Source organism: Cordyceps fumosorosea (genome assembly GCF_001636725.1).
Source record: "Cordyceps fumosorosea ARSEF 2679 chromosome Unknown scaffold_39, whole genome shotgun sequence".
Lineage (NCBI taxonomy): Eukaryota > Fungi > Ascomycota > Sordariomycetes > Hypocreales > Cordycipitaceae > Cordyceps > Cordyceps fumosorosea.
Window position 1 is genome coordinate 119,917 of NW_017387339.1, and position 18,696 is coordinate 138,612.

Below are 18,696 nucleotides of genomic sequence, written 5' to 3' on the forward strand. Positions count from 1 at the left end.
TTCGTCGATGGTGGAGAGGAGTGAATGGCATCAGCTAACGTAGTAGAAGCGGCCCATTAAAAGGGCAAGTCTTTTCGTCACCAAGCCTACTCGGCCTGTCGAATTCTCGGACCAGTTCATGAAGGGCTAGAGGCTGCGAGGCATTCGTTTAGCAAAGGGCAACGCCGACATGCTCGTTTGGTGGCCGCGAAAATGGTAAGCTGAAAACCCGCCAACGCAGACCCGGTGACGTTCAAGCCTGGGGTAAGATGGGGGGTAAAGTGGCCAGCGGCGCAGCCTCGAAGCCACGGGAATAGAATGACGCGTGTCTGGTCTGCTGCGGCATCTTTGGAGGGCGGTCGTAAAACGTTCTCGGGGCGCATACTGGCAGTTTGACTTTCCGGCTTCAAATTGTCGATGCGGGACTTGTGCTGGTAAGATTTGGCCAAATGCGCGGCCGCGTTGCACCTGGCGAGTTGGCTTTGGCGATCAGACCACGGGCGCCTGCCTGCCACTGAGGGTAGGGTTCCGTTGATAAGGACCTAGCCATCTTGTTTCAAGATGTAAAACGCGATGCAGCATCTGGAATCCTTGTACCTTTTGGAAACCATGAACTCTCCTTACAACCAGCCACACAGCCTCAGCCCCAGCCTCGCGCCCCGCTCTCGGTGGCTTGCGCGTGTGAGGCCCAGCCGGCTCTGGCAGCGCAAGCAGCAGATGCGACATCATCAACTCCAAGCTTCCCTGGCATCACTTTGACGCCTCTTGCTGCCGCTTGGGAGTTGGATCTCTCTCGTTGCACACCTGTTCTTGTACATGCGGCTCACCGGCAGAATAGTCACCGCCCTTGCAATCACACCAGCCAACGGAAGTGCTACCCGGTCGCCCTCCAAGTCCCGCGATACGACGGTGCCCTTCAGTTCCTCGACGAGCCTTTATTTGACAAAAGGTGCTTCCCTCCCCTCCACCACTTACTAAAATGTCCCTATTTGGAACGTCGCCCACCGAGGGCGATGCTCTCTCGACGCCGAATCGACAGCGCGGCCGGGGAGGAGCCGGTCTGTTCGATGACGACACCCACCCGCCCGCTGGCGGTGGCGGCTTGTTCAACGATGCCGAGCACCATGGCGAACAAGGCAATGGCAGTGCTGCCGACTCGCCATGGGATATGCCTACGCCGCGCAAGCACCAGAGCCGAGCCGAACTGATTCGCAGGCTGCTACCGGCATCCGACGTGCCTGACATCTACATTGAGACGTTCGACACCGTGGTGCGCCAGGATGGCGACGCTTCTGGCAGAGTCACGTCTGGCGGCATCGCCAGCATCTTCGCCACGGCACGCATTGATGCGGACGCGCAAGCAACCATAATGTCTTTGCTGGCAGCAGGCGGCAATGCTTCGGACTTGACTCTTGGTCGCGCCGAGTTCAACGTCTTGCTCGGGCTTGTGGGCCTGGCCCAGGAAGGCGACATAATAAGCCTTGACGGAGTCGACGAGCGCCGTTCCAGTAAGTTTTTTTTCGCCTCGTTTGAGCTTCTTAATCTCCATGCCCTTTGAGTCTTGACCTGGTCTACCTTTACATCTCTCAGCAATTGCGTGTTTTGTCTCAGTCCGTTCGACTATCTGTACCCTGGCAATACTCCCTCCCCCCAGCCCGCCTTGTGGACCACGTAGGCTAATCATACTGTCCAATTTCGCCAGACCTGCCCCGGCCGAAGCTCGCGGGCCTGACCGCCGAACCCGTCATACCACCCATCACTGAGCTCGCCGCAAAACCTCCCCAGACGCCCGTTCCCGCCGCAGCAATCGACGCGGCTCCCGAGATTCCCGAGCAGCATCGAATCCTCCGACCAGCCATGGACGACCCCGAAGACGATCCCTGGAACACCCCCGACATGCACAAGGGCCATGCTCACACCAAGCAAAATGGCATCGGCGGTGCTGTGTCCAACGGCCAGACGGCTTTCGGCACTTCACCCACGGCTGCGCCGGCACCCCATACCCCCTCGGAAACCTACTCAGCCCGGACTCGTCACAATACAAGTTCAGGCCCCCGGCCGAACAGTGGTATCGCCGGCCCGGATGGCTGGGGCGCAGGCTTTTACGCGCCGCAGACACCAGCAGCGGGACCCAGCACATCCAACCCGTTTGGCGGTGACGGTGCGGTGCGAACGCCAGACGCGCCGGGGCCGGTGCCGCCATCACTGAACCCCAGTCACAGCGCGGCCGGTCGCACCGGAAGCAGCGTCGAAGAGAATGTCATCGTCACGCTGATGCCGGGCAAAGAGGGCGTCTTTATGTTCCAGCACCACAACTACGAGGTCACCAGCCAGCGGCGAGGCAGCAAGGTCATTCGCAGGTACAGCGACTTTGTCTGGCTGCTCGATTGCCTCCACAAGCGCTATCCCTTCCGTGTCCTGCCTCTGCTACCACCGAAGAGAGTTGCCGTCAACGGCAATCACCTTTCCAACGACGGCGCATTCATCGAGAAGCGACGTAGGGGGTTGAGTCGATTCATCAACGCTCTCGTCAGGCATCCCATTCTGAGCCAGGAACAGCTTGTCGTCATGTTCCTGACTGTTCCTACCGAGCTCGCAGTCTGGCGCAAACAATCGACAATCTCTGTTCAGGACGAGTTTACCGACAGAGCGCTGCCTCCCGGCCTCGAGGATTCCCTTCCGCCGACGCTCGAGGAGCTTTTCACCAAGACGAGATCTGGTGTGGTTCGCTCGGCCGAGCTGTACATTAACGTGTGCAACATTATGGACCGCCTCGTGAAGCGCACCGAAGGTGTAGCCGCCGACCATGCCCGCGTCGCCATGTCGCTCGCATCTCTCACCGAAACCTCTGCCGATACATACGCGACCGATACGAACGAGGTTCCACTGCTCAACGATGGCCTGACCGCGATGAGCCGACATCTGCGCACCTGCCAGTCGTTGCTGGAGGACGAGAGCAAGGGATGGGACGTAGGCGTGCTCGAGGACTTGAAACGTCAACGCGATGCACTGGTCAGCGTGCGTGAGCTGTTTGAGCGTCGCGACAGGCTGGACAAGGACAACATCCCGTACCTGGAACGTCGGATCCAGACCAACGAGACCAAGCTGGCGACCTTGCGTGGGAAACCCGAGGGGACGGTCAAACCCGGCGAGATTGAAAAAGTCGCCGACAACATCATCAAGGTACATACACGATGCTTGCCGCGCCTGTTTGCCTATTTACCTGCTAACTGTTCATACAGGATAAGGAATCCATCGTGCAGCAGCACAACCGCTCCGTCTTCGTCAAGGAGTGCATCCGCGACGAGCTCATCAGCTTCCAGCTCACACAGTACCACATCAGCCGCTGGAACCAGGACTGGGCGGGCGAGCGCGTCAAGTACGCCGAGATGCTAGCCGGCAACTGGCGCGCACTGCTGGAACAGCTGGAGGGCATGCCGCTGGGCCCCTGATTGCGCCGAGCGTGCTGTCCGGCATGGATGGTTCTCTCGTATATACATACATCATCATTATTTGTACTTTTGCATCCCCTGTGCTGCCTATTTCGTTTTCGACCTGCTTTTTGGAATGCCGACAATACAAATAGCGAAGAAATAATAGCTTTGAATTTGAATCGTGATCGTTAGCTAGCCCCGAACCGTTTTGTCTGTCCGATTTGTGTACCGAGCTTATTACATCCATCCGTGGAATACCAACAGCTGCGAATTATGATCCAGGTCTGAATTGCCATCCATGTATAAATTACCATCCATCCGTGACCGCACCGTGGCTCGCATCGCCCACCAGGCGCGCGTACTTGGCCAGCGCGCCGCGCTTGACCCTCGGCTCCGGCGGCGTCCACCTTGCCCTCCTCGCCTCCATCTCCTCGTCTGAGACAGCCACGTCGATGTGGTTGGTCTCGGCGTCGATGGTCACCCGATCGCCGTCCTTGACCAGCGCGATGGGCCCGCCGACCGCCGCCTCGGGGACGACGTGGCCGACGATGAAGCCGTGCGAGGCACCGCTGTAGCGGCCGTCGGTGACGAGCGCCACGTTGGTCAGGCCAGCGCCCATAATGGCTGCCGACGCACGCAGCTGCTCCGGCATGCCGGGCCCGCCCTTGGGCCCCTCGTAGCGGACGATGACGACCAGGTTGCCGTCGTCGCGGCGGATCTCGCCGCGGCTCAGCGCGGCGTTGAGGTCCCGCTCGCAGTCGAAGACGCGCGCCGCACCGGTAAAGCGCAGCCCCTCCTTGCCAGTGATCTTGGCGACGGCGCCGCCGGGCGCGAAGTTGCCCCGGAGCACGCGGATGTGGCCGCTGGCCTTGATCGGGTCGTTCAGAGGGCGGATAATGCGCTGCCCGGGGTCGAGCGACGGCCAGTCGGCAACGTTGTCGGCGAGCGTCTGGCCGGTGACGGTCATGATTGAGCCATCGATGAGCCCGCCTGCGATGAGCATCTTGAGCACCGACGGCGTGCCGCCGACCTGGTAAAGGTCCTCCATCATGTACCTGCCGCTGGGCGCGAGGTCCGCGAGGTACGGAGTGCGGTCACTCGCGCGCTGCACATCGTCGAGGGTGAGGGGCACGCCGGCCGTGTTGGCCATGGCGAGGAAGTGCAGGACGCCGTTGGTGGAGCCGCCGAGGATCATGGTGAGGACGAGGGCATTCTCGAAGGCGGCGCGGCTCATGAGGTCGCGCGGACGGATGTCCTTTTCCATGGTCGTCTTGATGACCTGGGCGGCGCGCTCGCACTCGCGCGACTTTTCCGGGGACAGCGCCGGGAAGGACGAGGACCCAGGCAGGGTGAGGCCCATGGCTTCGATGGCCGTGGCCATGGTGTTGGCCGTGTACATTCCGCCGCACGCACCGGCGCCGGGACAGGCGTGGCGCTCCAGGTCCGTCAGAACGTCGCTGCTCTCGCGGCCGGGCTTGCCGGGATCCGTCTTCGCGTGTAGTCTTCCGTAGGTGTAGGCTCCTGCAGCCTCGTAGCACGTGGAGATGTTGACCTCCTTCTCAAGAAGCCCCGAGTGGCCTTTACGGATGGTGCCACCGTAGATCATAATGAAGGGCCTGTTGTGGCGCGCGGCAGCCATGATGACGCCGGGCATGTTCTTGTCGCAGCCGGGGATGGAGATGTTGGCGTCGTGGTGCTGCGCGCAAGTCACGGATTCAATAGAGTCGGCAATAATTTCACGCGACTGGAGAGAGAAGCGCATGCCTTGTTTTTTTGATAGTTCTGTTAGTTTCCTTCCGACAAGAATGAATGATGCGGTGCAGTCAGTCAATGCCTACCATCTCCGCCCATGGTGATGGCGTCAGACACGCCAATGGTGTTGAACTGCCAACCCAGCATGCCTTCCTTTTCGACTGCGCGTTTCACAATCTGGCCAAAGTCGAGTACTGTGCAATTTTAGCATCCATGATTCCGCCAGTAATCATGCCGGCAACATACAGTGTGTACTAGTGACATGGTTAGCACATGAGTGAGCTCCTTTCCCGGCCTTCAGCGTCGGGCATACTCACTTGCACGGATTGCCCTGCCACCAAACCGTCGCGATTCCCACCTGCGGCGCATTCTTCATCGTCTTTTCGTCAGGCACTCCAGCGCCGTACAACATGGCCTGCGCGCCAGGAAAGTCATGCTCGCGCGTGATGGCGGCAGACCAGCGGTTGAGCGCGCCTCCAGCTGGCAGGCAGTTGAACTGTATAAAGTCCTGGGAGGACTTTGGGTCCCGGCCGGGGACGGGGGCCTGGTTTTCAGACATGATGCTGCACTCTTCCGGTGCTCAACTCATACGCTGAGGGGCTGTCTGGGCTGTCTGAGCAGTCTGGGCTGTCGGGCTTTGGGAGAGGCGATTAGCTTGTTTGCTGAATGCCCACGAGACCACTTCGTCGCCGTACCTGTTCACTTGAGATGCTGACGATAGATCTGTGCCGTGTATGCGCAGGAAACTTGCGAGACTGAGTTGAGTTTCAAAAGAACAGAATTCGTACTGCGGAAACCTGTACTACCGGCAAAAAGGGAAGCAGGCGTGACCCGCGGGCAAGCCATCTTTCCCTGTGGATTTCCAGTTGCTCCCCGCAGCAGCCAAAATGCATCCATCCAGAGCTGGCCGCTATACAACACTAAATACCTAGTCGGTAGCTACTATGCCCGGACGAGGAGAGCTACTATACAGCTCTCCACACCTCGAGGCCGACATATCATACCGTCAGCTCCTATAGCAGCGACCCGAGTGGCTGGCTGACTGGGGACACCGGAAGGATACTCGCTGCATTGACAGCCGACATCGCCCCTTGGGCTGCAGTCGGATCCTCATCCCCGCAACGCCACCAGTTACTTTCAGGCGGCGGTCTTCTGTCCGAGGTCGAAATTACGTTATCATGGTTGTGCTCTTGACCAATGAATGGCTAGCGAGCGATCGGGGATATCATGCCGCTCACTCAGCGCGCTGACCGATTGCATCCGATTGCATAGAATACCACCCAAGCAAGCCGGGGAAAACGGTAGTTAGCATTGGTTGTGGCCGACCAAGAATGTCTTGCATTAACCGACGGAAGTTGCGGAAGCCAGTCTGGGTACCCGGTCAAGAATTCGGCAATTGAGGAACTCAAGTAGCTTAGAAAAACGATAAGGAAGGCGAAAGGAAGAAGCATGATCCTAGCATTAAATAAAAAAATATCGATGAATTTTTACCGCCAGTTGGCACGGTAAAGAACAACCAATTGCGTCATTAGGAAGCCCGCACGTGACTCCGTGCCAGTAACGCGTCAGGGAACTAAATAGCCTCACGTTGGATCAAGCAACAACGGCCACAGACAACGACGGACAACGAACCATGTGCGCGCAAGCATCCCCTACGTAACAAGAAAACGCGAATACGTTTCCGAAATGGCGCGGCAAAACACATTCACCGTCCTCCCGCCGGTGCCGCGCTTCAATGCCGGCGTGGACACCCCGCCGCGCCCCATGACGTCCAAGCAAGTGCGCAAGGCGTACAAGGCCGCCACCAAGACCCCGACCATGACGCGTGCCGAGCGTGCCAAGTGGGAGCGTGCAGAGCAGGAGCGCATCAGAAAGGAGATGGACAAGGAGAGGGCCGCGGCAAAGGCACGCGCGGCCAGGGAGAAGAAGAAGGAGAAGGAGACGCAGCAGCGCGAGGAGAAGCGTCGCAACGGCATGCCGCTGGTGAATGTGCGTCCGAGCCAGGATACGATTGCGAGGTTTGTGAGAGGGAACGGCTCGGCCAAGAAGAGGGATGCGGAGGGGTTGGAGGTGACTACGCCGCAGACGGCCGAGCTCGAGAAACAAGTCGATGCCGATACGACGATGCCGGAGCCTGAAACGCATGGTTTAGGCTCAATCACGGAAGCTGACGAAGATGTCGATGACGAAACGCTGGCAAGCGTAAAAACCGATGAACAGCCACGAGCGAATCCGGACGACAATGCATACGAACACAATACAGACGCAAAAGAGAAACAAATCATAGGACATAACGAGACGGATGATAAAAAGAGCGAAGCCCCTGCCGAGGTATCTTTATACGACTACGATGTCGATCTCAGCTTCGAGGAGCCCATCGACGAAGCCACCTTTGACGCAGCTTTAGATTTGATTCCCGTTTTCGAGGCGGGTGAGCTCCCTCAGATACAGCTGGCGGGCGAGGAAAAACAGTCAAAAGAGCAGGCCATAAAGGAAGCCGGCATCTTGGCGCTATCCCAGGATCTCCTCGATGAAGACATCAACACAGACATGCTGGAAGAACTGGACGAGCTTCTCAGCGGGGGTAAGACACCCGCTAAGCCAGTGGCAGTGAGACCTTTGCCATCACCCGGGCAAGCAACAGGCAATGCGCGCGCGGATGTGGCATCGCACAAGGCGTGGCCCAATATTTCATCAACATCTCCCAGAGAGAGAACGCGGACGTCTCCGTCGCAGCGCGGGCTCCCGGCCTTGCCATCGCCACGGCAGACACGACAGGAACCGCCAATGGCCACACAGGCCATCCTGACAAACGTGGATGACTTCTTCCCAACTTCCTCCGAGCAAATGCGCGAGCTCGAGGAAGAACAAGAGGCCAGCCAGCAAGAAGCGGCGCCACGACCCGCAGCACCCAGGATGCAGCAAAGGTCGTCACCAAGCAACCACACGTTCCTTGGCGGTGTTGCAAACTGTCAATCAGTCACGAAGCCAGAAAACGGAATAGAGGATCCTGCTTCCGAATTCGGCTCGTTTCCCTCGACCTCTCACTTTTCACTGTCAGGATGCTACGCCGCGTCGCACTCAAAACAGACAGCGTCATCACGAAGACAGCAGCAAGCGCCGCTCTCGACTCCGAAGCCGCCGGTTTCCGAGCCGGCAGCGCCTCCGGCCCAGGCTCCACAACCCACCCGGTTCTTCACGTCATCGGGCTCCAGGGAGCAGCTCTCCCTCGCGATGCAGCATAGCCGTCGCTCCGCTGCCCTGGAACAGATCCAGGAGAAGGAGCGTCGGCGACAGGAGGCGGGTCGCCTGATGCGGCAAGCGACGCATGACGACTGCGCGCAGCAGCAGCAGCAGCAGCCCGCGTCTCCGATCGGGCGACGAAATGCTAAGCATTGCAACGATATAGCAAGCCGTAAAGCAACGACGGTGCAGGCGGCAGATAAGGAGAATGTACAGCCCGAGATGCGATGCTCCCAGGAGACCGAGTACGGCGGGGACTGGGTTGAGGATGCGGCGTGGGATCTGCCGCTGTGCTGAGGGAGAGCGTGTACAGAAATAGTTTAGTAGAGATATACCCCCATGATTAACGAATTACGAATTACATGAACGTTTTCTGGCCCAGCAACGATGATCCCTTGCTGAGGGGGCCACTGGTGTCATTAGTTGCAGAAAGTATATAACGGGAGAAAGAGACACTGCTTTTGGTCTTGGGGCAAGTTGAAGGTATTGCATATGTGTCTGTTGGAAAATTATACTATATACTACTACTTGTGGTAAAAATGATGATTCGTCAGCATCGTCAAGGAAAGAAACGGCTACTTGGCTTCCTTTTCGTAATCTGGCGAGTCCGTATTTGAGTCCCTCGGAGCCACACCGTCCGTCGCGCCGACCGAGTCGCTGCGCAGGATGGGCGGGCCGGTGAAGTTGTGCCGCGCGTGCACCAGGTACCAGAGCCCCGCGATGGCCGCGAAGCCCGCAAAGACGACCGACGCGTAGTTCATCGTGTCCGCCTGGACGGGGAGGGAGCTGGGCATGGAGAAGATGACGATGGCGAAGAAGATCCAGACGGCGCAGACGCCGTTGACGAGGACGCCCCAGCGGCCAAGAGCGAAGGGCGAGTGGCGCACGGCGACACGGCCCTGGGCGAGGTTGACGAGCACGGGCACGGCGTACGAGGCGGACAGGCAGATGGTGCCGACGCCGGTGAAGGAGTTGAAGGCGGTGGGGGAGCCAAAGTAGACGCAGCCGAGGAGGGAGATGACGATGGTGGAGAGGGTCAGGGCCCAGACGGGCACGTCGAGGCCCGAGTGGACGCGGCGCCACAGCTTGTAGCCGGGGATGGCGCCGTCGCGGGCAAAGGCGTAGGTGCAGCGGGAGGCGGCGGTGAGTGAGCCGATGCCGGCGAACATGAGGATGCCGAGGACGAGGAAGAGCAGCCCGAAGCCGCCGCCGGCGGAGCCGGTGGCGTGCTTGAAGATGATGCCGATGGGCTGCCCGCCGGCCTTGTCGTTGGCCTCCTGCAGCAGCGCGCTGACCTCGGGGATGACGAAGAGCAGCGGGACGAGGTAGAACAGGCCGGTGACGCCGGCAGCGGCGACGGACAGGACGATTGCCTTGGGGACCTCGCGCTCGGGGTTCTGGACCTCCTCGCACATGGAGGCGACCATGCCGTAGCCGGTGAGGACGTAGGCGGCTGCGGGTTATCATGTCAGTGGGTGTTGGGGTGCGTGTGAGAATGAGAATCGGAGGAAGGGGAGAGACATACGCTGGAGCAGACCGACAAAGAATGACCAGCCGGCGGGCCAACCGCTTTGGGAGCTGTCATAGTGGGCGAAGACATAGCGGCCCGAGTTGCGGGTGTCGGCCATGGTCAGGAGGGTGACGAGGATGATGATGACGCTGGCGCCAGTCCAGTAGATGCAGACCTTGTTGATGAGGTCGAGGTGCCGAGAGCCAAAGGCGTTGATGACGGCGCAGACGAGCATGATGGCCCAGAAGACGAGGACGGTGTGCCAGGGCTGGATGACGTAGTTCGGGTCGAACATGTAGATGGCGGAGACGATGAGCTGCGCGCCGCCAAAGTTGATGGAGAGGGTGATGGTCCAGTTGCCGACGAGGGTGAGCCAGCCGTCGACGAAGCTGACGACGGGCGCCCAGCGCGGGGCGGAGAGGACGGCGCTCCAGTAGTAGACGCCGCCGGCGGTGGGGAAGACGGCGCAGATCTCGGCGAGGGACGCGGCGATGCAGAGCGAGACGATGGAGACGAAGCACCAGCCGTAGAGGGCGGTGACGGAGCCGCCGTTGACGAGGGAGTAGGCCATGGTGGTGGACAGGCCGTAGGGCACGGCCATGATGGCGAAGGACAGGCCGAGGACGGAGAGCATGGAGAGGTTGCGGGGCAGTTGGCTCTGGTAGCCAAGATTGGCGAGAGCAATGTCGGCCTGCTGAGAGGCGGAGGCGCGTCGGTCGGCCATGGTGTTTTGTGAGATGTTGATCGAAGCGATGTCGGTGGGTGTGACTGGGTTTGTTGAGGGTGGTGGTCGTGTGGGTGGTGATGAGTCTGTCGTGATGGTATGGTCCCTCGGCCGGGTTCAACTCGTCCGTGTGGGAGCGTTTGCCAACGCAATGGTCGCAGCGGCGGGTGCAGCACGATTTGCCGGGTATCAGAGAAGAAGAATCGAAAATGACGACTGCAGCTTCAGCATGGACAGGTGCGCGCCGCCATAATAAATAGAGTAGAGATGGATGGACGGTGTCGTGGAGCCTGGCAGTTGAGTCGAGTCAAGGCATGGAAAAAGTTGGAGAAGCTTGGGTGGGGAAGAAGCCTAAAACAGCATCGTCAGTGGCTAAAAACGGGCGCAAGGGCGCTGTCAGCCACTATCAGCCCACCTACAACCTGGTTGAGGGGGAAGGGAACCTGCAATGCAATGCAGCGACTCAGGGCCACTCGATAACGCCGTGTCCTGTCGGAAGAAAACATACAGAGTAAATGACCGACCTGCCGAGCCTTGTCGCGTGGCGTCTTGCTCATTTCAGCACATCCTTGCTCAATATTTCCCTCCCTAAGGAATCCATTCTTTCACCACATATATCCTCCAGTGTCCCGCCCCTGCATCGCCGCTCTCCCCCCATGGGGATGCTCCGCCAAATCTGCACTCGGTCATCTTAGGCTCACATCTCCATTCTCCATGGACCCGTCATCGCAGGCAACATGCATTACCTACCTTGTACCCCTTTATCCTTAGCCTAGCCAGCGCGGCACTGATAACAAGGAGATGACTTGGAGAAACTACCATGTGGCTGCTACCATCCCCGGACCGCGCACCCAGCCTGCCAGCCACCAGCCACCACCACCCATCGCGGCTCCTAACCGCGCTGCACCTGTCACCACCTCCGCGCCGCGAAACCCCAATCAAGCCATCCTCTCTCGCGGCTGCTAATTTGGGGCCAGTTGTTCCGCCCCGGCCTTGGTATCACCAACTTACCCCAGGATCGGCAGTTGGTATAACTGTGTACCTATCGTCCTCCACGTGTCTCCATCCGCTGGCGCCGCCCCTTATCTGCTACTGTGCGCTACCTACCCTAACGCCGAACGTACTTCCGAGGGATAAGCAATGACCCAGAGTTTGCCTTGAAGTTGCACCTTTTCGCAGTTTCATAGACAAGTATGCCCGTCATAGAGTAGATAAGGTCGTACGGCCTCACGTGCTTGGCGCGGCCTGCATATCAACGCAACGCCACAATGGGCTCAATTACCGAGACATGGCTCTGAGATTGCAGCATCGTACTTATCATGGTAACCCAAAAAAAACTAACGTCACATTAATTCACTTCCTTACAACTTCTTTACGCCTTTCATTCCGCCGTCCCGCTTCTAGGAATATTCATAGGTATCAAGGTTCTCCAGTCTTGGGACAAATAGATAGCAAATTTAAAGGCCAATGACTCTGAGACTCTGAACCTGGTTGAATTGACAGGGTCCTTCTTGTCACCTTTCTCCGCTCAGCTTGTGTGCATAAAAGTCAATTGGTATGCGTGTATGCGCATATATAAAAAAGAAATCGCTAAATATCATCACTCATCAACTAGCAGAAAAGAACTTCTAAACTGCCCTCGAGCTAGTGTAGCCTTCGCTCTTGAGGCCGCCCTCGGCACGCCAATGTTTAAACTCTCTCGATTTCAGGTGCAGGTCAAACATGCGATCGATTTCCGAAGGAGTACGTCCCTTCATCTCGGGAACGAAAAGCCAGGTGACAACAAGACTGATGAAGCAGAATGCGGCAAAAATGTAGCCAACCATAGCGCGCAGGTTGCCAGCGTCCGGGTTGTAGATGTAGGGTAGGCCGAGGCCGAAGCCGGCGCTGAAGGCGCTAGAAAATAGCCAGCCGGCGCCCTGGGCTTTGGCACGCAGGTGCAGAGTCGAGACTTCCGAGCCGATGGCGTACGAAGCGGGCCAGACTGTCAAGCCCGCGCAAGCGGTGACAAGGATAAGAATAGCGGAGCAGAACCAGGCGACCGTCATGTTGTGGGCGATGCTGCCGGCGATGCCCATGCTTAGCCACAGAGTGCCGCAAGCGAGGAGGCCAACAAGGGAGAGGGCACGATGGCCGAAGCGGCCAATAGACCACATGCTGATGAGGTTGGCGATACAGCCGGTGAGAACACCTGCTATAAGGAGCACCAAGCTGACCTTTGCTTCGATGCCAACAACCTGGCCAAAGTAACTGGCCTGCGAGAGGAGAGTAAGACCAAACATCTGAGGGAGAACGCTGGTGAACAGGACAATCATGGTTCGGCGTAGTTGAATCCTGGAGAAGCAAGCAGCTAGCGTTGCGGGTGTCTGACGGGTTTCGTGTTCAATGTCGCGCCACATGACGGAGAGAACCCGGTCGGGATCGATGCCGTGGCCGGTAAGCCTGTACTGAGCTCTACGAGCCTTGTCGATGTGGCCTTTGCGGATGAGGTAGATGGGGCTCTCGGGGATGATGAAGGAGATGGCGAAGGCGAGAGCAGCAAAAGCCCACTGCGTGGCAAAAGCGATGGCGTAGCCGTTGGGGGCAGAAACGAGGCCGTAGATGACAAGGGCGCCGATGAGTTGGCCAACCAGGGTGAAGATGGGGAAGAAGGCAAGGAGCGGCCCACGGAGCTTAGGAGGGGCAATCTCGGAGAGGTAGGTCTGACAGGTGGTCATCATCATGCCAAGGGCGAGGCCCTGAATGCCTTTACCGCCGAGAAAAGTGCCGCGGCGATGCAGAATTTGTTCGGGGTATTGGGAGCAGAAGCACACGGCGACGGCAATGGCGGCGAGGAAGGAGGAGACGAGGAAGGACGCTTTGCGGCCACACCAGTCCTGAAAATAGCCAACGAAGAGAGAGCCAATCATCATGCCGCCCGGGGAGATGAATGTCCAGAGGCCGAGCCAGAGCGAAGGGATAATCCAGTGTCCCTGGTAGTACTCGCCAAAATCGTGCCTGGGACGGGGGTTTAGTGGTTAGTTTGTTTGTCGGTTGAAGAGTTGCGTTGCTCATAAAGGGCGAGCAGTAGTACTGGGAACTAGGCGTACTGGAAGGCGGGCATGGAGGATGAGTTGCCAACAATGACAAAGTCATAGCCAAACATGAGGATAGTGGAAGAAATGGCGAGCGAGTACCAAAAGACGCGATTCCACTTCCTTATGGCCTGCCAGAGGGTGAGGTGGCCATGCTCATCGACATCGACGGAGCTGGTGTTGGAGGTCTGGCGGGTGGTGGCGAGGGGGTCGGCAACGACGCCTGAATCGTGCTTGTTGGCGTAGTCACTGAGTCGGGGCGAAGCCATTGCGGATGAGCGGTGGCAGCGGAAAGCGCCGCGTGCCGTGCCGTGCCGAGTTGGATGCTGCGATGTGCGCTCGTTGACGGATGGATGAGTGAGGTTGATGGGTGAGTGAGGGAATCGAGGAAAAGCGAGGGGAAGAAAAGTTGGCGCCGAGAGTGGTCTGTCCAAGCAAGTGCAATCTTATTACAATGTCTGAGTGACAGGGCGGGCCTTGTATATACCTTGACACTACTCTAGAAACGGTTGCAATGCTAGCGGAGCCGGTGCCAGCCAAGTCTGGTCGTTCATGGATGTTGCGTCGTTGAGCGCCAAACGCATAGGGCAGAGATGGATGACAGACAGATGCCTCGGATGGTCAAAGGAGTGCGTCCTCGTCACACACCCCCTGGGAGCTTGATTGGGAGAGAAGAAGTTAACAGACAATTGGTGGCTGCTGGCGACTCCTGTGGGCGCTTCCTTTGTGACGATGATTCTTACCTACTCGGGTAATTTTAGCGTTGGTGGACCGCCGGCATTGGGATGTGGATGCGTGGATGCGGGATGGGTGAGCGGCGGACACACTCAGCACGACGTGGCGGTGGCTAGTTGTTGTCTCGAGTTTCAAGGGCTAGCCAGCGTGTCGAATCGAATCGAATCGAATTGCAAGAGAAAGCATGGCACATGGCGTACCAGTCGGAGCCTCTTTTGCAAGCGTCTCGGTTGGCGTCGAGGCGAGGGAACAAGTGTGGGACGAACGACAGCATTGGCGATCTGCGGCGGTGCATGATGGTACAGTGCCGTCTGTACCACTGTCTGTACATGTCACTCGCGTGGCAGGCGGAGGGGTGGGAGGGTGCATGACGAGACGGGAGCTCGGCTTGACGGACGGAAGGATGCCCATTTAGGGCGTGCTTGATGCCGGGCGATGGCGGTGATGATGGTGATGACGACGATGAAAAGACAAAAGGACAAACGAGAAACGAACAACAAAGTTCCAGGTACAGGTACAGGCCACATGTGTGTGGCTGTGGCTCGTTGTGGCACCCGGACAGAGCCGCCAACCAGTTTGTTTGCATGGCGCAGCAGCCGAAGACACTTGACAGGGGACAGAGTACCCCCAGGATCGTGGCTCAGCGGCGGCCTACAGCGCGTCGTCATTCCCGTACAGCGGGTACAGCGGGCGGCCCGGCGAACAGCTTTCCCCAACAGGCATCTCATGCCGGTGCCTGTACTCAGCCACCAACAACAACGCGTTTGACGCTTGACAGTAAACAAGTATCCGTCATTCAAAAGACTCTTCTGACGAATTCAGTCTTCCTCGTTGCATCTAGCAATGAAAGCCAGTTGGCGCCCGTTCTCTACTACCTATCCCCAAATGCCCCGAATGCCGTCGACTCTCCGAACTTCCATCGTCTCGCCGCCAGTCTTGTAACTTCTTCTTCTTATGCTCGCTTGGCTGACCGCCCTCTCGTCTCGGCATTGCTCTCTTTGCCATAATCCTTGGTCAAATCTATCATTCGTACCCGCCGCCCTCTTTTTCGCTGACATACATGTCTCATTCGCCCGCCAGCGTCAACCTCAGCCAGCGACTGCCACAGCCCTCATGTCAGATCTCAGCTTACTGTGGTGCCCACTGTATCAGTAACTCGCCGCTCGCAAGCAAGCACTGCCCGTATTCATTAGCCTTTTCTTACAATGTCTCGCTATTACAATGAGAAAAATAGTAATTTCCTTGGGTTGTAGAAAAAAATTTTGCGCAAAAGTTATCTTCAACCCAGCGCAAGTATCGTTAACCCAGCGCAAGTATCGTTAACCCAGCACAACCACCCCCATCCCTCACTGTAGTGGTCTGGCTCGCTTTGCAATCATCAGCTTTGTTAGGTGTCAATGTCCAAATCACGACTGGCGCAAGCCGGCTACTAATAATTTTTATGCGCCCCCTAGTCCCTATACCCAGAGTGAGTTAGGTCTTTAAAAAGCTTTCAAGATAAAAGTCCATCTTGTTCCGCTCAGGCCCATCGACTTCGCTCGCCGAGTGCCGCAGTCTCACTTCATGCCCGATATCATGCCCGATACATACAGCCGCCCCCAAGATCCAACTCCAATAATAAGCCATCTTTGATCCGTTTTAACCGAGAGCCACTTTTCATCTGACCGAAATTCCCGCTCAACTGTAGCCTCATGCTCAGCCCCTATCTCTTGTCTTGAAACCAGCCGTTTAATCTGCCCAGCCCTGTCTTACAACTCCCGCCGTCAGCCCTAATTCCCCACCTACTGTACGTAGGCATCTATGTAGGTACATGAATCACATCGCGGTCAGTGACTTGGCATGGTTATAACAAGACGGTGTAATCGAGCCGTGTAATCTACCCGCAAGATCTTTCCAGCCCATGCTCTTTAGCGTCTGATACCACCAGATTCCAGGCTTACTCGGTATCACTTCCAGAGACACGTCGATCTAGCATCACCGTACACGGCGGCTTGGAGGCAATTCCGGGTAAGGCGAGTGGACGTAAACGACCCAGTGTGTCTTATATACGCAGAATACGCCTGTTGTGTTTCATCTTCGTCAATTCCGCAATGTTCCGTCGTCTTGTTTAGCTGAGATGATTTGTTCTGTAAGTGAAGATTTTCATTAAATTCGTTACAACAAGCTGATGCTGGAGTTCCATCATGAATACATCGGCTTCCTGCTTGAGCTGTCCCAAGATACAGGAAACAAAAGAGTAGAAAAATGTCCCGAAAACTCATGAGAAGGACGTTGCTAGTCCGGTAAGTGCAAATACCTCCTTCCCCCCAAAAATATGTACAAGCAGTCCGAGAAGAGTGGCGACATCAATTGAAGACTGATCCTTATTTTTCATCTTTTTAGTATTTACTCCGCAAAGTGTAGCCTCAGCGGCACGCCCTCGCCGGGGCAGTTGGTTAGGCCCAGGCCGTGCGACTCGAGCGGCAGCGCGGAGCCGTCGAGCTCGTCGAAGCGCTGGAGCATGCGCACGACGATGTACGCGATCTCGGTCAGGGCGAACTGCTGGCCGATGCAGATGCGCGGGCCGCCGTTGAAGGGCAGGTAGTCCCAGCCGGGCTTGCGCTTCTCCCAGCGCTCCGGGCGGAAGTCGTCGGCGTCGGCGCCCCAGAGGTCGGTGCGGTGATGCATGACGTGGACCTGCAGCGCGAGGTGTTAGCTTTCTCATTACCGAAGGGGAAAGACGTGAAGGGGTTGGGGGATGACTGACTGAGTACCCGACGTCCTGGCCCTTCCGGACCAGGATCGGCGATCGGCCATCGGGGCCGCCGCCGACGGGGAGCACCGTGTCCTTGACGGCGGAGCGGCCGTTCATGGGCACGATCGGGTAGAGGCGGAGCGTCTCGTTGACGCACCACTGCAGGTAGGTGAGGTTCTTGAGGCCCTCAAAGGTGATGGGCTTGGGGTCGCGGTAGGTGCCGAACTCGTCGAGGACGGCGTCGCGCAGGCGCTTGTAGAGGTGGCGGTGGCGGGCCTGGCCCAGGGTGTAGAAGAACCAGCCGAGCGTGGAGGCGGTAGTGTCGCGGCCGGCGAGCAGGATGTTGATGAGCTGAGAGCGCAGCTCGACGGGGTCGGACGTCTCCTTTGCGATGGCCTCGAGGAAGACGTAGCGTTCTCCCTCCTTCTCGCCGACGCTGCGTTGGCCGTTCATGGCCTTTTGCACAAAGTAGTCGATGAACTCGTGGCAAATGCGCACGTCCTTGTGGAACTCCTTGGTGTGGCCGATCCAGTAGTTGCTGCCGTAGCGGCCGGCGACGGCGAGCTGGTTCTGCGAGGCGTCGAAGGAGGTGGCGAAGGCGGCGGCGGAGGTGGTGGCGTCGCCCTCGCGCCGCAGCTGGCTGTTGACGCTCTCGCCGAAGAGGAACTCGGTGGCCGAGTCGAGGGTAAGTCGGAAGAAGAGCGGCGACAGGTCGACGGCGGACGACCAGCCCGTGGTGCTGTCGAGCTGGCCCTCGAGAACGGCCATGAGGTTCTGCACGTGCGTCTCCTCGAGGGAGATGTCGCTGACTTGGCTGCGGACGAACTGCGGTCGCAGCATGGCGCGGGAATGCTCCCACTTCTTGCCGTCGGATGCAAACTACAAAGGTGCCCGTTGTTAGCCGTCCGCCCGTCCGTCGTGCTTCCTGTCTCCTCATTACGGATGGATGGATGGGGGGGGGGGATTATCAGAGCAAGTATAAAAATATAATGAAAAAACATACAATACCGTCGCCGAGAAGCGGCTTGAAATTACCGGTACGGTTCTTGCCGAGGCTAAAGTCCTTGAAGCTGGTCGCGAGGATGGTCTTGATGTTCTCGGGCTCGGCGGTGAAGAGCGCGCGGCGGAAGAGCGGCGCGCTCATGGCAAAGGTGCCGACCGGGCGGCCCTCGCGCGCCGACAGTCGGGCAAATTCCTGGCGCATCCAGTTGGGCACGTTCTTCTCGCGCTGGGCCTTGAGTCCCATGCGCATCAGGCTGAGGCCGGCCATGTCGCCGTTGAATCCCGCGACGGCGGGTTTGCAGCCCAGACGGGCCGCCTTGGTTCGGAAGCGGATGTACTGGATGGCATGGACGAGGACGAAGGCGACCGCCAGCGACACCAGCAGTGCTGGGATGGAGATGACGGATAGTACCGCCATGATGGATTTGTGATTTTATACTCCCCTTGTCTCTTTTTTTTTTTCTGCAACCCCGGATATGAAAAAAGGAGCTAGATGGGCCGACCGAAAA

At 58.1% G+C, this 18,696-nt stretch overlaps 6 protein-coding genes across 6 annotated transcripts; 2 read left to right on the forward strand and 4 right to left on the reverse strand.

Annotated features, from left to right (window-relative positions):
* Window positions 1-958: 958 nt before the first annotated feature.
* Window positions 959-3,431, forward strand: ISF_09003 (sorting nexin Mvp1; the record flags this gene model as incomplete). Its single annotated transcript, XM_018852606.1, has 3 exons — window positions 959-1,487; window positions 1,682-3,162; window positions 3,222-3,431. 3 exons carry the CDS (start codon window positions 959-961, stop codon window positions 3,429-3,431), a joined length of 2,220 nt encoding a protein of 739 aa, XP_018700234.1.
* Window positions 3,432-3,720: 289 nt separating this feature from the next.
* ISF_09004 (dihydroxy-acid dehydratase) lies at window positions 3,721-5,724 on the reverse strand (the record flags this gene model as incomplete). The annotated part of the gene is made up of 4 exons (XM_018852607.1): window positions 3,721-5,177; window positions 5,252-5,359; window positions 5,412-5,419; window positions 5,483-5,724. The coding sequence occupies 4 exons, from the start codon at window positions 5,722-5,724 to the stop codon at window positions 3,721-3,723; spliced, it is 1,815 nt and encodes a 604-aa protein (XP_018700235.1).
* A 1,127-nt stretch (window positions 5,725-6,851) lies between these two features.
* ISF_09005 (hypothetical protein) lies at window positions 6,852-8,705 on the forward strand (the record flags this gene model as incomplete). The annotated part of the gene is made up of 1 exon (XM_018852608.1): window positions 6,852-8,705. One exon carries the CDS (start codon window positions 6,852-6,854, stop codon window positions 8,703-8,705), a length of 1,854 nt encoding a protein of 617 aa, XP_018700236.1.
* Window positions 8,706-8,983: 278 nt separating this feature from the next.
* Window positions 8,984-10,642, reverse strand: ISF_09006 (amino acid/polyamine transporter I; the record flags this gene model as incomplete). Its single annotated transcript, XM_018852609.1, has 2 exons — window positions 8,984-9,861; window positions 9,934-10,642. 2 exons carry the CDS (start codon window positions 10,640-10,642, stop codon window positions 8,984-8,986), a joined length of 1,587 nt encoding a protein of 528 aa, XP_018700237.1.
* A 1,628-nt stretch (window positions 10,643-12,270) lies between these two features.
* On the reverse strand, window positions 12,271-13,985 carry ISF_09007 (General substrate transporter; the record flags this gene model as incomplete). The annotated part of the gene is made up of 2 exons (XM_018852610.1): window positions 12,271-13,639; window positions 13,732-13,985. 2 exons carry the CDS (start codon window positions 13,983-13,985, stop codon window positions 12,271-12,273), a joined length of 1,623 nt encoding a protein of 540 aa, XP_018700238.1.
* Window positions 13,986-16,836: 2,851 nt separating this feature from the next.
* On the reverse strand, window positions 16,837-18,605 carry ISF_09008 (cytochrome P450 monooxygenase CYP52X1; the record flags this gene model as incomplete). The annotated part of the gene is made up of 3 exons (XM_018852611.1): window positions 16,837-17,127; window positions 17,198-18,064; window positions 18,189-18,605. The coding sequence occupies 3 exons, from the start codon at window positions 18,603-18,605 to the stop codon at window positions 16,837-16,839; spliced, it is 1,575 nt and encodes a 524-aa protein (XP_018700239.1).
* Window positions 18,606-18,696: the final 91 nt, after the last annotated feature.